The sequence below is a fragment of the Salmo trutta genome, chromosome 37, assembly GCF_901001165.1.
Source record: "Salmo trutta chromosome 37, fSalTru1.1, whole genome shotgun sequence".
NCBI lineage: Eukaryota > Metazoa > Chordata > Actinopteri > Salmoniformes > Salmonidae > Salmo > Salmo trutta.
In genome coordinates this window covers 28,778,622-28,805,469 of record NC_042993.1, presented here as the reverse complement: position 1 = coordinate 28,805,469, position 26,848 = coordinate 28,778,622, and the positions used below count along the sequence as shown (strand labels likewise).

Here is a 26,848-nt window from a genome sequence, read left to right as displayed (position 1 = left end):
CTAGCTCTACATGCACCTCCATGCAGGGCTGGGTCGATATTCATTAGTGCACGCCGTAGCAGAAACGATTCGCAACAAACGAAAACAAACGTTTCTTATTGGACAATTCTGGTAGTCCCTCCCTGTTTCAGTCCGTTTTCTTCCGTTTGGTGCCTGGTGAATACGACTGTGGTGTTCCTGTATAGTCCTCACAAGCGATTAGGAGGCAATGTCTTAAATATGTACCTAGTAATTGACGACACTGAATAAAAATGTGTTGCTCCCGCTTTTACTCTTGAAAAAAAAATTCTCAAAGGGGTTCTTTGTGGTGGGAAAGGGTTCTACATGAGGCCTTTTTAACTCGAAGAACCCTTATGGTTCTAAGCGGCACCTTTTTTTCCAAGACAGTAGACAACGCCTGATGCTGCTGCTGCTTCGACTGCCAAGTATAAACAGGACAAGTATGATTATGTAGATTCATGAATCAACCTCAGTAATCCATTAAAATCTTGCATCTGATTTCTACATGATAAATGACTTATGTTTGATACATTTCACGGGTATTGGTGCGATTACTGGAGTCAGTGATTAAATCCAAATACTGATGTATGTAGTCTAAGCAGAGGATGATCAAGTTGATTATAGAGATGTAAGATCTTAATTTAAGGCAGTTTGCTACTGCAGGAAAATAAATCTGCAGCAACAGGAAATGTGAATTATTATGTGGATTATAATTAATGGACATTTTTTTATAAGGGTTGATACATATTTCTTTGGGGCAAATCAAGTCTGACATTTTTAAGTGGAAACTACAAACTTTAGAAGCCTTGAATACACTATAAGTTGCATTTCCTGCTGTGAAGGAAAATTCTCAGCAACAAAAGAGTGATCAAACTAAGATCCTACATCTGTTGGGTTCTAGTGTATGGTTGTAATGTAGCAGCAGCAGATCAGACATGTAACAGAAATGACGCAACCACAACAACAACCGAAAGCTGGCCATAGATGCCATACTTTTTGGTTCGACATTCATTTGTCCCCAGCACATCTGGATGGTCACCTACAATATTGGTAGCCTCCAATATATTGCCTATAGCTATTACCCATTGCCCCGTCCCGTTGGTTCGTATGTACCCGCCCATTACCACCCATGAGACTAACATTCATTGCAGAGGTGTAGTGTCACAACTCTGTCTTTGTCGGATATAGTGGGGTGTAACAATCAGGAAAGTCAAGAGGTTGTAAGGCAGCAAAAGTGTTTAGCTATCTACTTGACACTGTGATTTTAAGCTTCCTGGTGAGTTTAGTATCGTAGCATGCTAGTGTGAGTGGCATGGTTTCTCATGATCTGCTCTGTGAAAAATAAACAACTTTCTATTCTATAAAGACATCAAAGTAATATGCGATGTGCCATAACTTATTACAAGTTTTAACCCCTCAATAGCGGTTCCATACATTTTTACAAATATTTCCTGAGTGTTATAATAATACAGCTGTATTTGTGAGTGTTACACCAAAAAAGATTAACTTCAGTAACATTCTTTCTTCATGATCGTTTTGTTTACAAAAACCTGAGGTTGTTCCAAAAGCGTCTTATACAGTTGAAAGGAAACTTAGCGGCCATCTATCCAGTAAAGCTTCCCCAAGCTTCCTTCCTGTGTCTCCTCGTTCAATCGGAGCTCGCGGGAGGCGGGGGCGAGTGGCCGTGTTCCTCCTCGTCCCCTTTCAAGGAGGAGGGCTTTCCCTGAGAATGTGGCGAGGACTGCTGTGCTTTGATTGGGCAGTTTGCGACCATGTGGGAAATGCTCTGGCAGAAATGGCACTTCTTGGGCTGGGGCGGCAACTTGCACTCCTTGGCATGGTGGTCCAGGCCTCCGCAGTTGTAGCACCTAAAAAACAAGACAAAGTGCGTGTTTGAGATTGAAGACACAAGACAAAGTGCGTGTTTGAGATTGAAGACACTGCACAGAATCACTGATCTACAAATCCCCTCTCAAATAACTACTCGTTATGTGATGAAGATTAGCGATTCTGCACCTCGCCTTGCTCAAACGGATCCCCTGAACCACGCTGATAAATGTAGGACTGGGACGTACGTATCAAGCGTTGCAGAGTAGGGGTGCTGATTTAGGATCAACAGCCTTTATATCACAATGAATAGGATTGTACGGACAGTGAGGACCTGATCCTACAGATGTAGGATCTTAATTTGATCACCCTGTTGCAGGAGAACTTTCCTGTGATGCAAAAAACTTGTAGTGTATTTGAGGTTTAAAAAGACTTCTGAAGTTTCAGACTTGATTTTCCCTATAGAAAAATGTATCTCAACACCTACAAAAATGTCCAGTAATTGTAATCCACAAAATAATTTACATTTCTTATTGCTGCAGGATTATTTTCCTGCTTTAGCAAACTGGCTCAAATTAAGATCCTACATTTGATAGGAGCGTTGGCCCAGTAACCGAAAGGTTGGTGGATCGAATCCCCGAGCCAACAAGGTAAAAATCTGTCTCTGAGCAAGGCAGTTAACCCCCAACAACAACTGCTCCCCGGGTACCGATGACGTGGATATTGATTAAGGCAGCCCCCCCGCACCTCTTTGATTCAGAGGGGTTGAGTTAAATGCGTTAGACACATTTCAGTAGAATGCATTCAGTTGTACAACTGACCACTAGCGGTTCTGGGGGGGGCAACAACTTTGGACCCCCTTGTGGCCCCCCTGAATGTGGAGTATGAAATAATTTTTACATAACTAATTTTTGCTATCGTTCTTTTTTTACATCCGTTATTAGACAGTGGCAACGATGATGATTATGAACATGGTCTTTTGCCTGCTAATGCCTGCAATACAGTGAAGAAAACGATATGACAACAATAACGTCTAATGTAACTGGCCCCTCTAACAGTACAACTGGCCCCAGCTTGGCCCCCCCAGTTGAAATGGTCTAGAACCGCCACTGCAACTGACTGACCTTTCCCTACATATGGCCCCTCATCTTGTGTTGCGTGAGATGCGCTGTCACCTGCAATCCACAAGAGGGCAGCATATGCCAGTTAGGCTAGTGCTGCAGGAGCAAACCAAGAAATCTGGCCAGTTCCATGCTGTGGCCTATTTATTTATTTTATTGAACCTTTATTTAACTAGGCAAGTCAGTTTAGAACAAATTCTTATTTACAATGACAGCCTAACCCGGACAACGCTGTGCCAATTGTGAGCCACTCTATGGGACTCCCAATGTCCGTTTATGATACAGCTTGGAATCAAACCAGGGTCTGTAGTGACGCCTCTAGCACTGCCTATGACCATCCTTTTTATGAGAATAGGATTAAAAGTGGGTTAAAAAGTGCATATGATCTTTGATCTACCCCATGTGCAAATGCAAATTGAATACTATACAGGTTGTACGCTATTTATAAAAGCATGTTTTCTCTGTATGTTTCAGTAGGCTATTTGTTACTTTGAATGGCCTCCTATCTACAAATTGACCACCCTTTTCATTCTTTATCCACAGTACTTTGCTGCAATGAGGTCTTTTTAGCTACATCAATTATATTCCTTCTCCGTAGAACGTACACTGAGTATCACAGTCCATGCAGAAGGGTTAAAGTCAATGGTAGCCATAAGAGTAGCCTTCCTTTGATAGCTTCGGTTTAAGCAGGACCTATAGAATAGCCACGCGTCCAGGGGCGGCTGACAGATGGGCAGTAGGAGTGGGGCTGTCACCGCTGCTGTGCCACTGAGGCGCTATTGAAGACCTCCTTCCCCCAATGATGCAGATGAGGCTTGGTCAGGGGAGGCTCAGGTAGGTCAGTTGCTTGTACTTGTACCACAGTTGCTTGTACCACTGGCCGTTGGGTTGGTGTCAAGGTGTACCAGCACAGAAGCTCTGGCCTGGCCCAACTGTCTCAACATCGATCAGGGAGCGCAAGCAGGAAAAGGGAAGTGGTCCTTTGTCTAAACAGCTGCAGCAATGATCTCACAACTCTGACCTCCGCAGTCCTCTCTAACCCCCGCAACCCCAACCCCCTACATTTTAGTCATACATGGTTGCCATGGTTACAGTGACCTCTAACCCCCTCCCGGGCTCTTACATCTGTTATCAATTAAATGGACAGGTTTTTTTCCCCCCTCCCTGCATCATATTTACCTACTAAAGGCGTCAGCATGCTTCGGATGGCAACTAGGCGAAGTCGGCTTGGCGTACTGAACGCGTGTGATTGCATACTCCCTTGAAATACCTTCACTTGAAAAGAGAAGTGGCAATAGTACTGTTTGTCCATTTTGAGTCGCCGTAGCCAGTACACTTCCTCAAAATAGTCCGAATTAATCTAAGATAATGCAAGAAATCTGTCATTAATTTTGACGTTTTGCAGAGGAGATCTTAGTCATGCAATTTTACATCTAATTACGATGTTTGGTGCAGTATTTCTCAATAAAAAAATGTGCATGAAAACGAGTCGTCTCTTGTTGAACGACAACAAAGGCTTTACTGATGAACCCTTATTGTTGACCAATCACCAACTAAGGGGCGTAGACTTCGGCTACCGACTTCAGCTTGTCTCAAGAAAACATTTTGTATGGCCAAACAACCGAAAAAGCCCTTACCGAAGTCCAAAATGAACAAAAACATCACAAAATGTCATCATAATATATGCACAAACTTTCCCAAACTGTTTCAGCACGGAAGAATGTGGACACCTTAAGGTGGAATCAGAAAATAAATTGTGGCTGACTATGGCCATATTTTAAGAAATATGGAGAGTCCAGATAACACTGTTGAAACGAGTGCCAGGACCCTGTTTCTAATCCCACTGTTTCTAATCCCACTGTTTCTAATCATACTGTTTCTAATCCCACTGTTTCTAATCCCATGCAAACACCGCCATCTAATAAAGAATATTGAATATGCCATTGACAAAAATCATTGACAAAAATCCTTTAGAACTTTAGACCTATGTACTGACTAATCTTCAAGACATACTATAAAACAGTTGACCTTATTCTCCATTGAAAATGTTGGAGTTGGCCCCATATGATTCCTCTTATAAGGACCAGCATAGTCTTGGGGAGTGAATCGTGCGCCACAGGCCTCCCAGGACTCTTTGAGGCCGTAACAATCTCCATTCTCACCCTGACTACACTCTGGGCATAATCACAACTGACAGGAGGCCACATTGATACCCCTCTCTAACCCATCACAATATCCACAACGGACAAAGGACCCACAATGTTGGCCCTCTCACTTTTACTTTACTTTACGGTGAGAAAAAGCGAAGGTGTTTGTGGATTTTAAAAGGAATGCATTATGCAAGTAGTGGGGTATGGAACCTTTTTCATGCAAAAGGTTCTTCGGAACCTTCTCAATGGAAAAAAGGCTTCTAGAAGAGTTCTTTATGGATAAAATGGTTCTACCAAGAACCATTAAGAGTTATTTTAAAGGGACAAGCCCAAATAACTCTTATTTTTGTAGATTGGTTATTATAACTAACATGAGTAATATTTCAACATCAAACACTTTTTTTTTATAAATAAAAAGACCTAGAATTAAATATTTCATATTTTACTTGTTCTAAACTGTAATGACAGGATAATTATAATCCACATCTAAAGTGATTCAGAAACATTCATGTTACCAGTTCAGGTTACCACCACAAAAACACATTTTGTGGAAGAGGTTTGTAAAAGGTTTTTCAAGAGAGAACCACTGGGTTTAAATCCACAAGGGACGTCCAGAATTAAACAGCTATTGATCCAGGTCACACGCCAAGCCTGCCTGTGTGACCCTAACCCCGGCCAGAGGTGGAGGTCAAGGAAAAGAAGAAGAGGACAGAACAGGATAAAACGGAAACACCATTTTGCATCATATCCAAAATGGATGGACTATTGCAGATGTGAGATCCGAGCACAATAAAGAAAATACTTTGGCCCACCATCTTTTAAGTATGTTAGACCCCTACTATGGTATACAGGCATTTTCTGTGCATTTTCATTTTGTAAACCACCTCTTTTTCACCTAACACCTGTGTTATATAGCTTTTTTGAATATTTGCAGGAATTAGTTTCAGTGTATACAGTTTAGTGTATACCTTGTCCCCATTCGATGTACAAACACAGTGTGCATACAAGGCAGGCACTCACCTATCTCCTTTGGAGTGACGTTTCTGGACACTCTTGCCTTTGGGTCTCTTCTCGCTGCCCACACAGTGTGTGCCCTCTGGCCCAGTGACTCTCTGGGACTCCAGGCCTTTGGCTGACTTCTTGAAGGTGAACTCGACCGCCTCGCCCTCCTTCAAGCTGCGGAAGCCCTCCATGTGCAGCTTACTCTGGATGGGAGAGAAAGACAGCAGAAAGAAACATCAGAATACTATTAGAAGTTTCACCTTCATTCCTGTGCCCCTTTCCAAATTCATCTCAGAGAAGGAGTGCTGATCTAGGATCAGCTCCAGCTATCCATATAATCCTAGTCATTATGATCTAAAAGGAAAAACGTATCCTTTAATAGCACTCCTAATTTGAGACTCTTGTGAATATGGCCCTGTAACCTTTTATAGGTCATATCAAACATCACATTTTGAACATAGAGAGGGACTTTCCAAGGGGCATTTCAAACCTATCTTGGAGGATTGTTTAGTCGTTACACATCCTTACGACCAGATCTTAAGTCTTGCTGCATGATATGCTCCAAATCAATGAAGAAGCAATCACAAAAACCTTGCAGCATCAGCTAACAAATCAACTAATAGTCGGTCAAGGGAGACGCTGAGGAGTGACTCTCTGTGAACACTATGCTATCTTCAAACTTTTCTAACAGAGATAGGCGCTATCTGGCATCTGTCCTATGTCTCCTGACTGTTGATCGTTCTGTCTCACCTCATAAATAAACAACAACTACAAAGCCTCTTATTGTCAGGCGGACTATTTGTCCTCCCTCCCTAGTCTGCATTGGTCTGTTGCCCAACACTGGCCACAGTGGCCTGTGAGTCTCTTGTGTTTGAGTGGTAAACCTGATGTGATAACCTTCACCCATCCCCCTCTGCCAAAGGACCGGCATTCCGCACTACAATGTCCCCTACCCCCCAACCTCTCTTCCCAACTACATCACAAAGAACCACTAACACACTAACCACCACTGCAGGATTCTTGCTGGGAGGGATAGGGTTGGGGGTGGGGTAGGGTGTGGGGGGGGGACATTCTTTGGATGGTTGTTTGGCAGAGAGACATGCAGCTAAATTGAGAATTAACACATCGTCACTCCAAATGATAGGTACCTTCATGCTTTTGAGTTAATAATCGATTGATTGTTTTACTCAAATGTGATACATTTAGCATGGAATCAATATAAACTCAAAGTCTGAAAGCATTCAACAGCTCAAGAGTATGGACACAATCAACACCATGATCCTTAGATTAACGCTAAAGACTATGCTAATATCAAACCAGATTCGTGTTCATAAGGGCACAAAACAAAAAACGTTAGAAACGTTATGAAGCGGAAACCTGAAATAGTCCCATCCTGTTTCATTGGTGCCAAATGAATACGACCCAGTACTTTAAGCGACAGTATCCTACAGACCCTTTCTTCGGATCCCATTCTGCTGCCTTCACCTCAGTTGACCCAGGTAGCGCTGTTCAGCAGAGAGAAGTTCAGCCATGAGACAAAAACAGCCTTGGAGGATTGGAAAATGAGGGAGGGAGGGATGAAGAAACGGAGGGAGGAAAGGGGAGGCTGTGAAAAAGGGAATGGGCTGTGCATTAAGTGGTAATGCCAGAGGCAGCCTGGGTAAAACAAGAACCCTCCAAATGAGCTTTTGGATTGGTGGTATGGTATATCTGCAACCAGGCAGCAGATATCATTGATTTTGATATGATTAGCAATGAAACCTGGTGTTTCCTATCAGAAGTTTCAACTAACCTTTGAGAATTTCACCCTTAGAGGGTGATCAATATTGAGCTGCGAACAGAATTCCACAATTGTAGAGCCAAAAACACAATTATTTCTCTCATGCTCAGGTCAGTGTCAGGACAAGACTGATGGCTATGCCACATCATTTAGGTATTTCCTAGGCAAAAAGTACCATTTGTCTAAATTCTTGGACCCAATTTAGGAGAGGAAAGACATCAGCCATGCTCACCACAGAGGATTTCCTCTCCAGAACTGTCAATGGCTGCCATTGTCAGGCTTGGACTATCTTACATTATTTGAGGCAATCTTAAGGATATATTTAAAAGACTAGGGGGTGGATTCCCAGACCCAAACTAGTCCTGGACTAAAAAGCAAACTCAATACATTGAAAATGCCTTTTAGTCCAGGACTAGGACTAATCTGTGAATGGGAAACTGCCACTATCTGATTTATCCTTCTTTGACAGCTTTCTCTGTATATTGCTTCAAATATCAACAACAACGTGTGTGTAACAGTGCAGCTGCTTTGAGGGGAAGGTTTAAACAGTTACAATTAGGCTACCTTGAAAATAAAAGCATAAAAAAATCATGTGCCATAGATCGTATTTTAACCAGGACACTAATTCAAATACAAGCCACATGGTCTACAAAGAACTGCATCTATTGTGTAATGAAAACTAGCAATGCAATAGCATCTGTAGGAGGAAAATTACAGTAAAGTGAACCGTTCCTTAATACTTTAATGGTCACTGATGAGCATCTGCTGTGAAGTTTACAAGCAGATCTTGGACACACGATGGGTCATCCATAACTCCATTTGGGTGACAGAAGTTCCCCCTTGAAAAGCTGCTCCATTGTGCGTTGGCCCCAGTGACTGTTAACCCACTTCCCCTCACACGTGTGACCTCCCCTGCTCCACAGGAGTGAGTAGATTCATCCATACGCACCCCCAACACAGAGAACATACCATGTGGAAAGAGGAAGGAGACTCCTAGTATGGCCTTAAAACCTACCAACCTGGTGATGTGCATTGGAGGGCGATATGAAGCACTACTGTAGGCTATGTCCATACTAGCTTGAATAAAACAGAGTGGGGTAGATGAATGAAGACATACGATGAGAGAGAGAGAGAAAGAGGACAATGGGAAGGGATTGCTGCTAGGACAAAGAGGGGCTGAGGGGCTCGGTCACGGCCGAGAGGAGCATGCTTCATTGGGATTCGTGGTCCTATTGTTCACCTGCACACTCAGCGACTCATTTCAGGGCCAAAGCCCCATTGCCATAATACACCGTAGCCATAACTACCATCCGTCCATCATGGATGAACATTGGACACACATGATCTCGCCTTCCTAACAATGGCTAGCAGGGTTGGGGTCACTACCATTTCAATTCAAGATGTAAACTGTAATTCCAATTCTGAATTTTTCAAGCATCGAGTTTGCTTCCTGAATTCAAATGAAATGTAATTGACCTGAACCCTGATGGCTAGGGGAGGAAATCAGTGGAGAAGTCACTATTTAAGATGTCAAAGGACAGGGTTCAGGAGGACATTGTCCCAGTTACATCGTTAACAGATATTGTTCACTTATTCAAACATACGCTTTAAAAGGCTTGGAATCTAGAGTGGCAGCACTAGAAGAGAGCTGTCCGCATTCTGGGAAGAATGAAATAAGTATTTAGTCATACAAATTACTTATTGAGAAATAGATTTATATTAAAGGAAGCTTTTCAGGAAGAAATCATTCATTTGGGGCGTGATTGTAGTCCTGGCCATTTCAACAGATGAAAAGTTGAAATAGCTGAAATAAATGGTCTAAAAAGCAGTGGTTCTGAAAGGGAGGAAAGAGTTATAATTGCATGTAATGGCTCAGATACACCAATACCGTTTGCTGGAGTACTTCGCACTTCTGAACGTAATTTGCGTAGCGAGCGTGCACTGGTTTTACATGTAGAATCGGATTAAAAAGGTTGTCAGTCAGAGGTCCACAGCTGGTGGTTCCTAAAACACCGCGTGCTAAACGATCGGCAGACAAAAGATGGATCCACTTTCGGCGCAATGTGTGTGAGCCTTAGGACTCTACACAGTCTATGTATTAACAATAAAAAACAGAAATACCTTATTTACATAAGTATTCTGACCGTTTGCTATGAGACTCGAAATTTAGCTCAGGTGCATCCTGTTTCCATGAATCATCCTTGAGATGTTTCTACAACTTGACTGGAGTCCACCTGTGGTCAATTCAATTGACTGGACATTATTTGGAAAGGCACACACCTGTCTATTTTTTATTTTACCTTTATTTAACTAGGCAAGTCAGTTAAGAACAAATTCTTATTTTCAATGACGGCCTAGGAACAGTGGGCTAACTGCCTTGTTCAGGGGCAGAACAGCAGATTTCTCCCTTGTCAGCTCGGGGATTCGATCTTGCAACCTTTTGGTTACTAGGACTCTAACCACTAGGCTACCTGCCGCCCCACTAAATAAGGTCCCACAGTTGACGTTGCATGTTAGAGCATAAACCAAGCTATGAGGTCAAAGGAATAGTCCGTAGAGCTCCGAGAGAGGATTGTGTCGAGGCACAGATCTGGGGATGTTTTTCAGCCGCAGGGCCTGTGAGACTAGTCAGGATCGAGGGAAAGATGAACGGAGCAAGGTACAGAGAGGAAAAGCAATTTAATCAATTTTAGAATAAGGCTGTAACGTAACAAAATGTGGAAAATGTCAAGGGGTCTGAATACTTTCCGAATGCACTGTAGAACCACAGTATGTAGAGAGCACCGCAAACAGACCTCCTTCGGCTCCTTTTGGGGAGACTGTGTAGACCCCTTTAAGGAGCATTTATTCCTGGCTATCTTAACAAGCGGTTTGCTGATGTCAGCGTTGTGAACAGAGTGCCCCATGGTGGCTTTGGGGTTATGGTATACCTCAAATCTCCCTCCCTCCTTCACCATTAACATAGATTTGGCAGAGAGGAGAGCAGCACTGAGGCTTTAATCACTTAGATTTCAGGAATCTGAAGTGAATGAGCAGCTAAAGTGGACTTCTCTCAATGAGATGCTAAGCCTTTAACTAGGAGGGATAAGGATGCCCCCCCCCCCCCCCCTTCACTATTGGCCAGGATGGGTTAACCTGGGTAGTTTCCCAATTCACTCATGGGACCTGGACACCGTGAGGATGAAAAGACACTGGTCGTGCTTGAGAGCTTCAAATTCTTGATGCGTAGTGGGTAAATTGCATCTGACTGATCTACAAATAATGAGTAGTTATCATTGATGCAAAGTGATTTGTTGATTAGTCAGTCGGCAACTTCCTGCAATGCCGAACAAGCCCATTGCCTCATAGGTAGGCCTCTTGTCTTCACTTGGAATAAATTATCAAGTGTCAAGACAAAAACACAGTTAAAAGGGAAAATCAGTATTTTAGATGGCTCCTCACCTTAAAACTAGCCTATGGGCCAAAAGAAACTGTAAAAACACAACAAACTTCAGATAACTTCAGCCATCACCAGCAAAACATCAACGTAAGTGAATGAGGCATGCATTACCTGGGTAAAAAAGTGACTAAGTCACTTTTAAAGCTGCACTATGCAGAAATTGCGCCGCTGATTGCTAAAATTCTAATAGTTCGCCTAATTTCAGTTTATGTGACAAAACAAACATGTACAGTGCATTCGGAAAGTATTCAGAGCACTTGACTTTTCCACATTTTGTTACGTTACAGCCTTATTCTAAAATGGACTAGATCCTTTTCCCCCCTCATCAATCTACACACAATACCCCATTTAGACATTTTTGCTAATTTATTGGAAATAAAAACTGAAATATCACATTTACATAAGTATTCAGACCCTTTACTCAGTACTTTGTTCAAGCACCTTTGGCAGTGATTACAGCCTCGAGTCTTCTTGGGTACGACGCTACAAGCTTGGCACACCTGTATTTGGGAAGTTTCTCCCATTCTTCTCTGCAGATCCTCTCAAGCTCTGTTAGGTTGGATGGAGAGCGTTGCTGCACAGATATTTTCAGGTCTCTGCAGAGATTTTCAATCGGGTTCAAGTCCAGGCTCTGGATGGGCCACTCAAGGACATTCAGAAACTGCATTGTCTTGGCTGTGTGCTTAGGGTAGTTGTCCTGTTGGAAGGTGAACCTTCGCCCTAGCCTGAAGTCCTGAGAGCTCAGGAGCAGGTTTTCATCTTTCCCTCGATCCTGTCTCCCAGTCCCTGCCGCTGAAACACATCCCCAAAGCATGATGCTGCCATCCATTCTTCACCGCAGGGATCGTGCCAGGTTTCCTCCAGACGTGACCCTTGGCATTCAGGCCAAAGTGTTCAATCTTTCATCAGATCACAGAATCTTGTTTTTCCTGGTCTGAGAGTCCTTTAGGTGCCTTTTAGCAAACTCCAAGAGGGCTGTCATGTGCCTTTTACTGAGGAGTGGCTTCTGTTTGGCCCCTCTACCATACAGGCCTGATTGGTGGAATGCTGCAGAGATGGTTGTCCTTCTGGAAGGTTCTCCCATCTGCACAGAGGAACTCTGGAGCTCTGTCAGAGTGACCCTCAGGTTCTTGGTCATCTCACTGACCAAGGCCCATCTCCCTTGATTGCTCAGTTTGGCCGGGGGGCCAGCTCTAGGAAGAGTCGGTGATTCCAAACTTCTTCCATTTAAAAATGATGAAGGCCACTGTGTTCTTGGGGACCTTCAATTCTGCAGACATTTTTTTGTAACCTTCCCCAGATCTGTGTCTCAACACAATCCTGTCTCGGAGCTCTAGGTACAATTCCTTCAACCTCATGGCTTGGTTTTTGCTCTGACAAGCACTGTCAACTGTGGGACCTTATAAAGACAAGTTTGTGCCTTTTCAAATCATGCCCAATCAATTGAATTTACCACAGGTGGACTCCAATTAAGTTGTAGAAACATCTCAAGGATGATCAATGGAAACAGGATGCACCTGAGCTCAATTTCGAGTCTCATAGCAAAGGGCCTGAATACTTATGTAAATATAGTATTTCTGTTTTTTTTTAAATCTTTTAATACATTTGCACAAACAAAATCAAAAAAACATTTGCAAAACAAATGGGAAATATTGTTTTATAAATTAGCAAACATTTCTAAAAACCTGTTTTTGCTTTGTCATTATTGGGTATTGTGTGTAGATTGATTAGGAAAATTGTTTATTTAATACATTTTAGAATAAGGCTGTCACATAAACAAATGTGGAAAAAGTCAAGGGGTGTGAATATTTACCGAGTGCACTGTATAGTGTAGAGAATTATTGTACCATCTAAACCGCTGTGAAATTCCTTTTCCATAAACCAAAATATTGTATTTTCAGCTGTTTGAAGCTGAAAGTAAACGATGCAAAAACAAAACTTAAGAATGGGAAGCATAGAAATTGCACACATAGAACTGATCTACTGCTTCTTAGACTTGCTTTTAATGAGAATGACAGATCTTTAACTCACATTTCTATGTGAATGTGTCAGGTTAAACGTTAAACCCAGGCGCGTGAGGCACAGGAGTGCCCAGGCGTACTGGGGAGCCAGGCCCACCCAATCAGATCGAGCAAATATCTCTATTTGGCAGTGTTCCAAATTTACATTATTTGTCTTTTTTACCTATACATGCAAACACCGTCAGATATAATTCATAGCAAGCAGTGCACTAGAATGACATTCAGATGAACTGGAAGGACATTCACTACCATAGGATTGGTGGCCAAAAATAACTAACATAAAGCCACATACCCAATAAGCCACATGTATGAACGCAATGAGGCATATGTCACTGTGCTTCTATTCCTATATGCACTATGCCACTACCTACTTCATTTGTTCATTTAGCAAACAAGACAGCTCATAATACAGTGCCTTTATCAGCCAATATGATCCTGAGTGGCGCAGCGGGCTAAGGCACTGCATCTCAGTGCTAGAGGTGTCACTTTGGGGGGAATGCCCACATGCAGGAACGGCCCGAATTGCGGGCTGCAGTTGCACACTATTGGAAATTGTTTACACCCTTGATAAAGATGAGCAATAATGAATAATTCAAATACTGAGCTATATTGTACGTACATACATTTTTTGTTTTATTATATTATTTCATACTAATACAATTGCTCAGAGAAAGAAAGGTAGGGGTCACAATTACTCTTGAATGAATTGTGAATAATGATGAGTGAGCAAGTTACAGAGGGTCAAAGATCATAACCCCAAGACATGATAACCTCTCACCATTACCAATAACAGGGGAGGTTAGAATGTCTTGGGGGTATGATCTTTGACCCTCTGAAACACAACCAAAACGAACTGCAAATGCATCCAACAAGTTTGTAAAGTCACAAACTTGATGTAGTTATTAAGTGCTAGGGATATGGGACCAAATATTAATATTTTGACTACATTATTTAATTGACACCCAAAAATATTACTTGTTAAACTAGGCAAGTCAAATTCGTATTTACAATGAAGGCCTACACCTGCCAAACCCCTGTGACTCTGGGACAATTGTGCGCAGCTCTATGGTTCTCCCAATCACGGCTGGTTGTGATACAGCCCGGATTTGAACCAGGGTGTCTGTAGTGATGCCCCTAGCACTGAGATGCAGTGCCTTAAATCTTTCCTTGTTTTTCCTCAGCATTCATAACCCTTAGCTAGAAAACGGGGAGAAATCGTTGCAAAACTGATTGATATGTTATGATCACCTTAACCAATTTGATCAATAACCAATAATATATATTTCTCTGAGCAATTGTACTAGTATAAAATAACATAATTTCCCTTTTCTTTTTTGCATACAATATAGCTCAGTATTTGAATTATTTATTTTATACAGTCATTATTGCTTATCTTTATCAAGGGTGTCCATGATTTTGGACCCCACTGTACCACGAGGTCACATGGTAAGCCAGCAACGCGTGTTCGTTTGAGATGAAAAACTGCCTGAAAATGTTATTCTGTGTCAATGTATAGTGGGCCACCATTCACCACATATTTGGTGTGAGAATTAGACGGTAAGTCAGTTCATTTTAAAACCAAGGCGCCCCTCTTACCTGATGGACGAACACATCGACCGGAGACTCGAGCGGGACCCCCTCTCGGTTGGTCATGGACAAAAACCCAAAGCCCATGCGCACGTTGAACCATTTACATACGCCGACACCGTGGAAAGATTCCGAGTCCTCCTCGGTACTTGGTGCTTCATCCTCTTCCGTCTTGCAGACTCCTGTAATTTCGAACAATATGTTAAACAATGTTCGTTTTACTATTTACCTGAACACTAAGAAAGGAGTGTGCGCGTAAAATTGCCATTCAGCTTTGTTCTTTCCCTGTTTTTCCTCACGCATTCATAACCCTTAGGTAGAAAACGGGGAGAAATCGTTGCAAAACCGATCGATACGTTACGATTTGATCAATAACCAATCATATCCATAGGCCTAAATATAGACCTATCTACAAATAATTTCAATACATAAACAACAATATTGTATGGGTCCATAATGACAATTATCTAGAATTCAATCTATGGCTCGAATTATTTGTTATTCTCCCATCTTATATTTTAATCTTTCACACTTAGGACCTATATGTTTCACACTCATGGTGAGTATATATTAAGTGTACTAGTATGTGAGGAAACAACACAGGCCGACACGAAACGAATGACGAGACCTAGTATATCACTACATGGCTGGCCAATGTTGAACTGAATGATATGGGCCTCTTGTTAGCTGCGTTTGTGCGACAGAAAAAAAGTTACGTTGTGAAAATAAAACCAATTAATTTGCATTTACAAGACTACATTTGAAAATTCGTGTACAAAAATTACATTTACATTTATGAAGTGCCTACTTTGTCAACAACACGAGTGCTTGAGTCGGGTTAGCCTATTGCGAACAAAATAACGCATGTTTTGGTATTGACTAGGCAATTTAAAAAGGAAAATAGTTCCATACTGTACACAATTTTAAAATCGTAAGCTGGTATTCATTCTGTATCTCTTTAGAGACAGAGACTACACTAAACACAATATATCGTCAGATTTTTACTCAACCTGGCAATTCCTGGTTAGAAACAGAACCCATCTTGCCAATTCACGCCTTGATTCAAAGGAAGCACCCAAGTTAATGTTGGCTATCCCTTTCCCCTTTCGAGTAGCGTAATGCCCACGGGTTCCCACTTTCGTGCCAAATGCGCTGAACAGCAAAAGCGTAACTTCGGTGGGAAAGTGGGAGGGCGAAATAAACAAAAGGGTCTGGCAACTTATCGCCCCAAACAATGAGGGGTGGGAGTCGCAAGGAAGAATTTGTAGAATAATTACCCAAGATCTAAAAGACAATGCAAGGTAACCCAGCCCCCTAAACCTCTTCATCTATGGCCATCAGAGACTCATTGGCTCTAAAGCATCAAACCAAATAACCAATCAAAGTGTTTTAGTCCAAATTATTGGCCTACCTTCTGCCATGTTCGGTCCCGCTTGTCTTTAGCCTATATCAGTCCCTTTTCCCCTGTGTTTTTGCCTGGACGTCTCGGGCCCCGCTCCGCGTTGGATCACGTCTTTATCCCTCCCCTGGTCAGTTTTCACTCTTGGTCAATATAGAAAGGACCAGGGAGCATCTTCTTCCTACCACCAACCAACCCCAACCCTCTCGGTCATGTCTACGTGATTCCCAATTAGCCTACATGATTAATTGCACGTTCTTGATGTTGGAGGGCCCCACATATGCAGAGTGACCAATCACAAATCAGAGAGACCACCGCACAGTTGCTTATGCAGAGAGACCACCGCACACCACACCACTGCTTATCACTGCGCTAGCCCTGAGCCCCCACCCCCTTCATCTCTCTCTGCCCTGAGTGCGTATTTAGTGGCCATCGACCCCACACAGCCGAATAAAATACAACGCAAATGGTCAGAGGCAACTGCAAACCCACCAGACAACATTACACCCGAACATGGCCCATATATGGGAGATGTTGAATTTCAAATGTATAAATCAAATGTGTGCGTAATTTATGTTGAATAAATATCCCTTAAATAATAAAGGATATAATAGGCTATTCAAAACAACTCCATGTTATAACTAGGCCTATTTTTATTTCGAAATTGGGTGACGAGATTAGGTGTAAAGTGATTGGGTTAATGTTGAATACTCGATGTGTTCTATCGCAATCAGTCACTTTGCTGTTGTCGCAATGTTGCTGACGGATGCAAAAAGTTGGTTTGGAGAGGTAAGTAAACCAGTTGTGGTTCATTTGAGGTGACGCATGGGAGGGGGATGGGACTGGATGGCCACTTTGGCCACGAAGAGGTTTGGATCGGTCATCATCAAACCACTGCATTTTGATGTAGCCAGTGACTAAATCAGCCAAATCTTCAGCAGGAAGTTCGAAGAGTAGCCTAAAGAAATAAAATCGCGACGACTCAAACGAAACAATTGTCTCTAGCGTACACCTCTTCTGGAATTGTGGCATGAAAAGACAGGCCTATCTGGTCAAACGAGTTCCCAGATCGATGATGATTGATCACACAATGTTAAGTTGTTGTTGACTGTTTTTCTTGTAGAATTATTAATGAAGCAAAAATGAAACAAATAACTTCCCCTATTTAATGCTCTCATTGACCTTTCTCTGAGGTGGTATAGGCCTAGTAGTTATATAGTAATACAACATTTGATGGTTAAAATATAGTAAAAATATAATAATACAATATAATTATTTGTATTATTATATATATGCCCATGATTTAATTAATATACCAATGATATTAACGAAATACATTATTATAATGACTAAGTTATGCATTTAAGATAAGCCCTGCAGTGTTAACTAGCTAACTTTTTTACAATCGTGTTAAAAACATAATAGTGACAGGGAAACGTGTTTCAGGAAGAGATAAAACATTTTAGCTTCCACATTTGGTTGTGTTAGATATCCTTATCACCACGACCCTCTGTGGGTATTTGAAACAACGTGTTTGAAAAGATAACCAAGACAAGGGATTGAAACGAAGGAGAGAGGTTGAGGTTGACAGAATTCAATAAACTATGTAATGTATTCTTAATTACAGGACCTAAGAGAGTTTTCTTATGTAGGCCGATGGTTTGTGTATTCCCTTACCGAAAGACTGGAATTAGGAACCAAAAACCAAAGCGTGGATGACACAGACAGGGGTGCCATACTAATAAAACTAACGGTTTATTTTTCTTTTCTTGTTTTTGGCAAAAAGTAAACATCCAGAGAGCCTCTTAGAGATGGATGGGAGTCTCTCCTGTCTGAGGCAACACTGATTGCTATGCAAATGAGGGTTGCACCTCAATTTAGAAAGGAACACAGCCGCCAGAGGAAAAGGAAGAGATTCCATGATGAGACCTCTCAAGAGGAGACAGCTCAGGAGAGTGCAGCCCATGGTGTTTCAAAACACAGTGTTTTTACTGCGATGGACAACATCCTATTGCAGTGGTGTGGACACTAAGTTCCACACCACTGCAAAAATTGTAGGATAATTTTCTGCTGTTTTGAAAGTTGGGCAGATTAGTGAGGCCAACCACTGATCATGAACTATTCCAGAGATCTTACACCTGAGTTTAAAATGAAGTAAGACACCTGAACACTGTATCTGCTGCCACTTTCCCCCCTAACTTGTCCCCTCTTGGTCTCCTGAATGCAATTTGTAAGATGCAGCTGCAAAGCATTTTTGGACAATTGTGCATTGCTTTACGTATATTTTACACACTGTCGGTGACTGTTGCTGGTGGCGAGAGAGCTTTCAGTAAGCTAAAACGTATAAAAAAAACTATTTGATGTCCACTATGTTCCAGGACAGGCTTTGCAGTCTTGCCATGCTGTCCATTGAAAGTCAGTTAGCTAGAAAGCTGGACTTCAAAGACTTGATCAGTGACTTTGCTAGCAAGAAGGCTCAGCGCTGGGCCCTTGGTGAGTAAGGCTGAGCAAGGGCCAGTGATAACGGTTAAATGGCATGACTATGGATATTGGATCAGTACACACATGATGCCCACAGGCTGAGAACAAGACTGAGAACAGACTGAGAACAAGATATATCTCAAGGTAATGGCTGGATTGCCATAAAATTTGTTGTGCACAATCAAGACCCCAAGTGGAAGAAACCTGTTGATTTGGTGACCACTTGACCTTTCCTCTAGCGCCACCATCAGGCCTTTTCATTTCCATTTAGTTTTCCATTTTCCATTTCCACTTTTCCAGCTGCTTATTGTCTAGCTGGTATGTATACTTAGTTCAAACATCTGCTGCTGATTGTATTATTTTGTTTGTTATATCATTCTATAGATGATAATGTTACTTTATTTTAATTGAAGAAGTTAATGTATATTTAAGTTATATTTATTTTAAGTAATTCATTAATGTTAAGAGAATTTTCCATTCAAAAATGTTCCCATTAAAATGACATTTAGACTGTAAAGATGGCCTTTAGCACATTTATTATAGAGGGTATCAGTCTTGCATCAAATAGTGAATTCCACTGCATGCAGAATGTTGCATGCATGTCTGCACAGTGTTATATTTTCACAGCTCACTGTCAGTAAATATCGTACAGTAAATATTGGACTACAAGAGAGTTGCAAGCCTGCAAAGGTAGAGATATTTAAAGCTTTGGATGGGTCGATTGGGTTCTGGTGGTGTGTGGTTACAGAAACTGTGCAGGGTTGGTGTGGCCTGTGGTGGTGGTGCCCAATGTGATATCTTTTCATGGGGCCCAGAATCTCTGGCGGCGCCCCTGGATACAGAGAACGCCATCGACCATTATCTTTATTGGTTAATAGCCCATGAGCCATATATGGATGGTTCTGTTCATAACTTTAATTCTAGTTGGCAGTAGGTCCTATATCATCCATATAAACTTAGTTGTCTTGTTTATTGTACAACCTGCTGTTTCTTGTTCAAAAGAATTGTATTGCTTGATTAGGTTGCGTCATACAATTCCGAATTGATTAATAAAATGTAGTTGAAGAGATCAATGGCAATTGCTTCCAGTGGGAATAAGGGGACACCATCATTTCTGCAAAGTTTTAATTCTAAAAACAAAATACAAAAAAAAGCATGTTAAGCTATAGGTTACAAAGTGCTTATGTTAAATCTCTATTGTAAACAAACGGCTGTATAAGGTTCCACACATCAGTAAGCGTTCATAAATAGCACAGTCGCACATAAGCTCCACACATTGAACTGGTTCACAACCTGTTGCTCAACTAAAGCTGTGTTTACAAAGGCAAACCAATTCTGATCTTTTGCCTAATTATTTGCAAAAAAATCTGATCTGATTGGTCAAAATACTATTAGTTGAAAAAGGTCAGAATTGGGCTGCCTGTGTAATGCAGCGTACAACTACTAGGGGAATGCAGACAACTGCCAATAGTGTTGTCAATTACAGCGGAAACCTCAACGCCATCTGCAAAAATAATGATTTACTATTTCAAACCATGGATAAGTCATTTGCCAATATGGTCAAAAATAATATCCACCGCCCCCCAAAAAATGAAGACCATCATTTATAGGCATATACAACAGTGTTTCATCAAATGCTTTTGCAATCCCTTATGGATAAAAAAATAAATAAAAAATACACATGGCCAAAAGTATGTGGACACCTGCTCGCCTCCACTCTTCTGGGAAGGCTTTCAACTAGATGTTGGATCATTTCTGCAGGGACTTTCTTCCATTCAGCCACAAGAGTATTAGTGAGGTTGGACACTGATGTTGGGCGATTAGGCCAGGCTCGCTGTCTGCGTTCTAATACATCCCAAAGGTGTTCGATGGAGTTGAGGTCAGGGCTCTGTGCAGGCCAGTCAAGTTCTTCCACACCGATCTTGACAAACCATTTCTGTGTGGACTTCGCTTTGTGCACGGGCATTGTCATGCTGAAACAGTTAAGGCCCTTCCCCAAACTGTTGTCACAAAGTTAGAAGCACAGAATCGTCTAGAATGTAATTGTATGTTGAAGCGTTAAGATTTCCTTTCACTGGAACTAAGGGGCCTAGCCCGAACTATGAAAAACATACCATTATTCATCCTCCACCAAACTTTACAGTTGGCACTATGCATTGGGGCAGGTAGTGTTCTCCTGGCATCTGCCAAACCCAGATTCGGCAGTTGGACTGCCAGATGGTGAAGTGTGATTCATCACTCCAGAGAACTCATTTCCACTGCTCCAGAGTCCAATGGTGGCGAACTTTACACCACTCCAGCCAATGCTTGGCATTGCGCATGGTGATCTTAGGCTTGTGTGCGGCTGCTCGGCCATGGAAAACCGTTTCATGAAGCTCCTGACGAACAGTTGCTTACAGAGGCAGTTTGGAACTCGGTAGCCACACCTGTCAGCAACAGGTGTGGCTGAAATATCAGAATCCACTATTTAAAGGGGTCTCCACATACTTTTGGCCGTGTAGTGTATATATAAATATGACACAAAGGCATTATTCCAACACCTACATCAAGAGTATGAAGACATAGTTGCATTATTGTGTATTTTATATGCATGTTTTTAGCACATTCACATAGATTGATGAGCAAATCTGAACAAATAGGCTACAACGATATGCAGAACCATCAAGGAACACCTTGGTGTAAGCTACTGACAAAGCCAAACTTGTATTTATTTATTTCACCTTTATTTAACAACTGCGACCTGGCCAAGATAAAGCAAAGCAGTGCGACAAAAACAACAACACAGAGTTACACATGGGATAAACAAACGTACAGTCAATAACACAATAGAAAAATCTATATACAATGTGTGCAAATGTAGTAAGATTAGGGAGGTAAGGCAATAAATAGGCCATAGTGGTGAAATAATTACAATTTAGCATTAACACTGGAGTGATAGATGTACAGATGATGATGTGCAAGTAGAGATGCTGGGGTGCAAAAGAGCAAAAATAAATAACAATATGGGGGTGAGGTAGTTGGGTGGGCTATTTACAGATGGGCTGTGTACAGGTGCAGTGATCGGTAAGCTGCTCTGACAACTGATGCTTAAAGTTAGTGAGGGAGATATAAGTCTCCAGCTTCAGTGATTTTTGCAATTCATACAGTCATTGGCAGCAGAGAACTCGAAGGAAAGGCGGCCTAATGAGGAGTTGGCTTTGGGGATGACCAGGGAAATATACCTGCTGGAGCACGTGCTTCGGGTGGGTGTTGCTATGGTGACCAGTGAGCTGAGATAAGGCGGTGCTTTACCTAGCAAAGACTTATAGATGACCTGGAGCCAGTGGGTTCGGTGACGAATATGAAGCGAGGGCCAGCCAATGAGAGCATACAGGTTGCAGTGGTGGGTAGTATATGGGGCTTTGGTGACAAAACGGATGGCACTGTGATAGACTACATCCAATTTGCTGAGTAGAGTGTTGGTTATTTTGTAAATGACATCACGGAAGTCAAGGACCGGTAGGATAGTCAGTTTTACGATGTTTAGCAGCATGAGTGAAGGAGGCTTTAATGCGAAATAGGAAGCCAATTCTAGATTTAATTTTGGATTGGAGATGCTTAAAATGAGTCTGGAAGGAGAGTTTACAATCTAACCAGACACCTAGGTATTTGTAGTTGTGAACGTACACATACACAGGCCTACCAAGACATAGTTAAAAAGAGGAAAAGATCCATTCACAATTCTCCAATTAAAATGCCCCGGTATAAAGGAGAGTGAAGATTTCGTCCTTGAGTTTGTTTTAGAGTTTTGAGAGTTGAGCATACTCTGCTGGATGTTCATGCTAATGACGCACAGTGAGCCAAATATAATCTACCACTAGAGGCCAGTGTAGTTCTTCCACAATACACATAAGGTTTGCCATGTGGAATTGTTGAGATAATATATGCTAATGAACACACAATACACGTTGGTTATACAGTAGGCTGCCCCCTACCATTAAAACGAAAACAGTGTGTAGGTTGACTTTCCAAAATGATCAGATGCACTTTGAAGGAATACCCTACTATGATGCTTGATGAGACTCATTCTGGGAGGATCAAGACTGAAGCAATGCCATGCACTCAGTAATCTCAAAACCAAATCAAATCAAACGTTATTGGTCGCATACACATATTTAGCAGATGTTATTGCGGGTGTAGCGAAATGATTGTGTTCTAATCTTGGTTACCCAGAAGTAAAATTCTCCCACAAGAGATTACACTCTAGGAGAAAAAGGTGTTACATAAAACCTAAACGTTCTTCGGCTGCCCCCCTTTGAAGAACCCTATTTGAACCCCCGTAGCTTACTTAATAAACACCACAATCTTATAAAAATGTTCTACAGCTGGCTTCATGCAATATAATACAGTAGTCCTAAATCTGCTTTTTTTTACAATATCCACACACAAATAGTTCAGGAAAGTCAAGTTGTGTACGGCCCAGTACATCACTGGGGCCAAGCTTCCTGCCACCCAGGACCTCTATACCAGGCGGTGTCAGAGGAAGGCCCTAAAAATTGTCAAAGACTCCAGCCACCCTAGTCATAGACTGTTCTCTCTGCTACCGCACCGCAAGTGGTACCAGAGCACCAAGTCTAGGTCCAAGAGGCTTCTAAACAGCTTCTACCCCCAAACCATAATACTCCTGAACATCTAATCAAATGGCTACCCAGTGATTTGCATTGCCCCCCCCCTCTCTGTTGTTATCATCTATGCATAGTGACTTTAATAACTCTACCTACATGTACATATTACCTCAATTACCTCGACTAACCGGTGCCCCCGTACATTGACTCTGTATATAGCCTCGCTATTGTATATAGCCTCGCTATTGTTATTTTCCTGCTGCTCTTTAATTATTTGTTATTTTTATTTCTTATTTTTTAGGTATTTTTCTTAAAACTGCATTGCTGGTTAAGGGATTGTAAGCATTTCACTGTATGGTCTACCTACACCTGTTGTATTTGGCGCATGTGACAAATCAATTTTGATTTGATTTTTGATTTGATATTATGATGCTTTTGAAGTTTTGCAAACCAACGAACAAAAGCAAACAAACAAGCATCAGTCCCTATGAGTTATCAACAGCCCTCGCTTTCTATGTCTACTCTTATGTGCCCTTATTTGACACCCGACGTACTGACGCTGACCGCTGCGCTGCGGTTCATCTGTTGTAGGTAGACGTACGGCCGCTGATGAGAATGTTGAAACGATGTGACAGACACCCTGGAGCCTTTTCCCCTTTCACGAAGGTTAGAAATATGCCAATGAACTAATGAGTTCATACTGTCTGTGTGTCAGTGCGTGAGTGAGAGTCGATGTCCGCGCCCCTGTGGAAATCTAATTAGTATAATAAAAATATCCCATAACAATCAGTCATTTTAAGATAGAGATATATTTTTTTGTTGTTGCATTGGATGCGTCTCAATCCACCACATCTGCTGATGTCGCAATTCTGCATCTGTGGTGAAAGGTGACAGAGCTAGTGCTATGTTTGTCAGACCATGAGACATCCCCCAAAAATTGGTCTTGTCACAAAATCATGTCCGAACAGTCCGAACGGTTTGAACGGTTTGGCCTAGAAACTATGCCCACAGGCCTCCCAAGACTAATCTGAAGGTTCCCGGTACCAGTTAAAAAAAAGTGTGGAAGTATATATGGAGTTTGTTTAGTAGCAAAAAAAACAAGTGGTTAAATACATGTAAAAATATATACACTACACACTAAAAGCTTGCGGCCACTTAGAAATGTCCTTGTTCTTGAAAGAAAAGCAATTTTTTTGGCCATTAAAATAACATCAAATTGATCAGAAATACAGACATTGTTAGTGTTGTAAATAACTATTGTAGCTGGAAACAGCAGATTTTAAATGGAGTATCTACATAGGCGTACAGAGGCCCATTATCAGCAACCATCATGCCTGTGTGAGAAATGAAGGCTATTCCATGTGAGAAATTGCCAAGAAACTGAAGATCTCATACAATGCTGTGTACTACTCCCTTCACAGAGCAGCGCAAACTGGCTCTAACCAGAATAGAAAGAGGAGTGGGAGGCCCCGGTGCACAACTAAGCAAGAGGACAAGTACATTAGAGTGTCTAGTTTGAAAAACAGACGCCTCACAAGTCCTCAACTGGCAGCTTCATGAAATAGTACCCACAAAACACCAGTCTCAACGTCAACAGTGAAGAGGCAACTCTGGGATGCTGGCCTTCTAGGCAGAGTTCCTCTATCCAGTGTCTATGTTCTTTTGCCCATCTTAATATTTTATTTTTATTGGCCAGTCTGAGATATGGCTTTTTCTTTGCAACTTTGTTTCTCAAACTAGACACTCTAATGTACTTGTCCTCTTGCTCAGTTGTGCACCGGGGCCTCCCCTCCTCTTTCTATTCTGGTTAGCGCCATTTTGCGCTGCTCTGTGAAGGGAGTAGTACACAGCATTGTATGAGATCTTCAGTTTCTTGGCAATTTCTCACATGGAATAGCCTTAATTTCTCACATGGAATAGCCTTCATTTCTCAGAACAAGAATAGACTGATGAGTTTCAGAAGAAAGGTATTTGTTTCTGGCTATTTTGATCCTGTAATCGAACCCACAAATGCTGATGCTCCAGATACTCAACCAGTCTAAAGAAGGCCAGTTTTATTGCATCTTTAATCAGAACAACAGCTGTGCTAACATAATTGCAAATGGGTTTTGTAATGCTCAATTAGCCTTTTCAAATGATAAACTTGGATTAGCTAACACAACGTGCCATTGGAACACAGGAGTGATGGTTGCTGATAATGGGCCTCTGTACGCCTATGTAGATATTCCATTACAAATCAGCCGTTTCCAGCTACAATAGTCATTTACAACATTAACAATGTCTACACTGTAGTTCTGATCAATTTGATGTTATTTTAATGGACAAAAAATTGATTTTTCTTTCAAAAACAAGGACATTTCTAAGTGACCCCATACCTTTGAACGGTAGTGTGTGTGTATATATATATATATATATATACGTTTCCTGATCTTTCTTATATATTTCTCAGATATAGGACACAACTTCCTTTAGATGTTTTTTGGGGACTATCTGTTGTCCCGTGTAGTGAATATGTTATGTAATGCGTTTGTTTATATGGTCTAATAGAAGTTTGGCCCAAAATAATTTAGCATCAACTTCTTTTTAAAGATATTTTTTGTTATAATTAAAATTCAAAATCAAATAGCAAAATTGTCCTTGGTATGACCTTAAAACAATTCAACTTAGCTTAGTAGACCCTCGGCTTAGACAGGGCTTAGACTGTTATGGGTTAAGGCAATACCACTTCCCCCGAAGACCACCTCATTGGAAAGGAAGAAGGCATTAAGTATAAGTTATGAGTTAAAGACTGGAGTCTATATGGCTTCATTGTTCATTTGACAGCATGTTCATCCTGTAGGCTACACTGCAACTTTGCAACTCTGGCCTTATTGTGTATGTAACTTACAGTCTATTATCATCACCAATAAGGCTCCAATATCCTACCTTGTGTAGGTACATGCATAGCCTATAGTTGCCATCCATCAGTTCGCTTGCGCCAAACATAATGTAAAACAAATCTCAGTATAACACACCAGGCCGGCCAAAGCTCCGCCTCCATGTAGCAAAACATGGACGGTAAAAAGCAGCCATCGCTGATGGCGAATTGCTACCATGGACAGCGACCACGGAGTGTGCACGTCCAGGATCTTGTTGCATTGAATTTAGAACGTTTTCATTGCTGTCACAACGTGGGTTTACTTCCGAGCCTAATGTAAAGCATTAGGTAGGAGATACATCGAGCCAAGCAGCGAAATAGCGTAGCAGCGAAAAGCGAAATAGTGTAACAGAGTGATTACAATTCTACCATCAGGAGCCGACATCTAACTGTAGCCTATAGACGATAGAAAGATATCAGAGAGATTTGATCACTTGACATGGAGGCTATTCTTAACTCGAAATGTGCAAATTTTCTCCAAGAGCTCATATAATCAGATGGTGATATAGCCTTCACCATT

The 26,848-nt window shown here is 41.6% G+C and overlaps 1 protein-coding gene across 1 annotated transcript; it reads right to left on the bottom strand.

Moving 5' to 3' along the window:
* Positions 1-1,626: 1,626 nt before the first annotated feature.
* On the bottom strand, positions 1,627-16,005 carry LOC115176844 (protein lin-28 homolog A-like). The gene is made up of 4 exons (XM_029737177.1): positions 15,938-16,005; positions 14,937-15,109; positions 6,119-6,303; positions 1,627-1,868 (listed from the first exon to the last, which is right to left on the bottom strand). Exons 1-4 carry the CDS (start codon positions 15,966-15,968, stop codon positions 1,649-1,651), a joined length of 609 nt encoding a protein of 202 aa, XP_029593037.1. The 5' UTR covers positions 15,969-16,005; the 3' UTR covers positions 1,627-1,648.
* Positions 16,006-26,848: the final 10,843 nt, after the last annotated feature.

Coding starts and splice junctions, on each gene's coding strand:
- LOC115176844 (XM_029737177.1), bottom strand. CDS start 15,968: ATGGGTTCTGTTTCTAACCAGGAATTGCCAG. Junction 15,110..15,937: donor TTCTAACCAGGAATTGCCAG/GTTGAGTAAAAA, acceptor TCGAAATTACAG/GAGTCTGCAAGACGGAAGAG. Junction 1,869..6,118: donor CGTCACTCCAAAGGAGATAG/GTGAGTGCCTGC, acceptor CTTGTTTTTTAG/GTGCTACAACTGCGGAGGCC.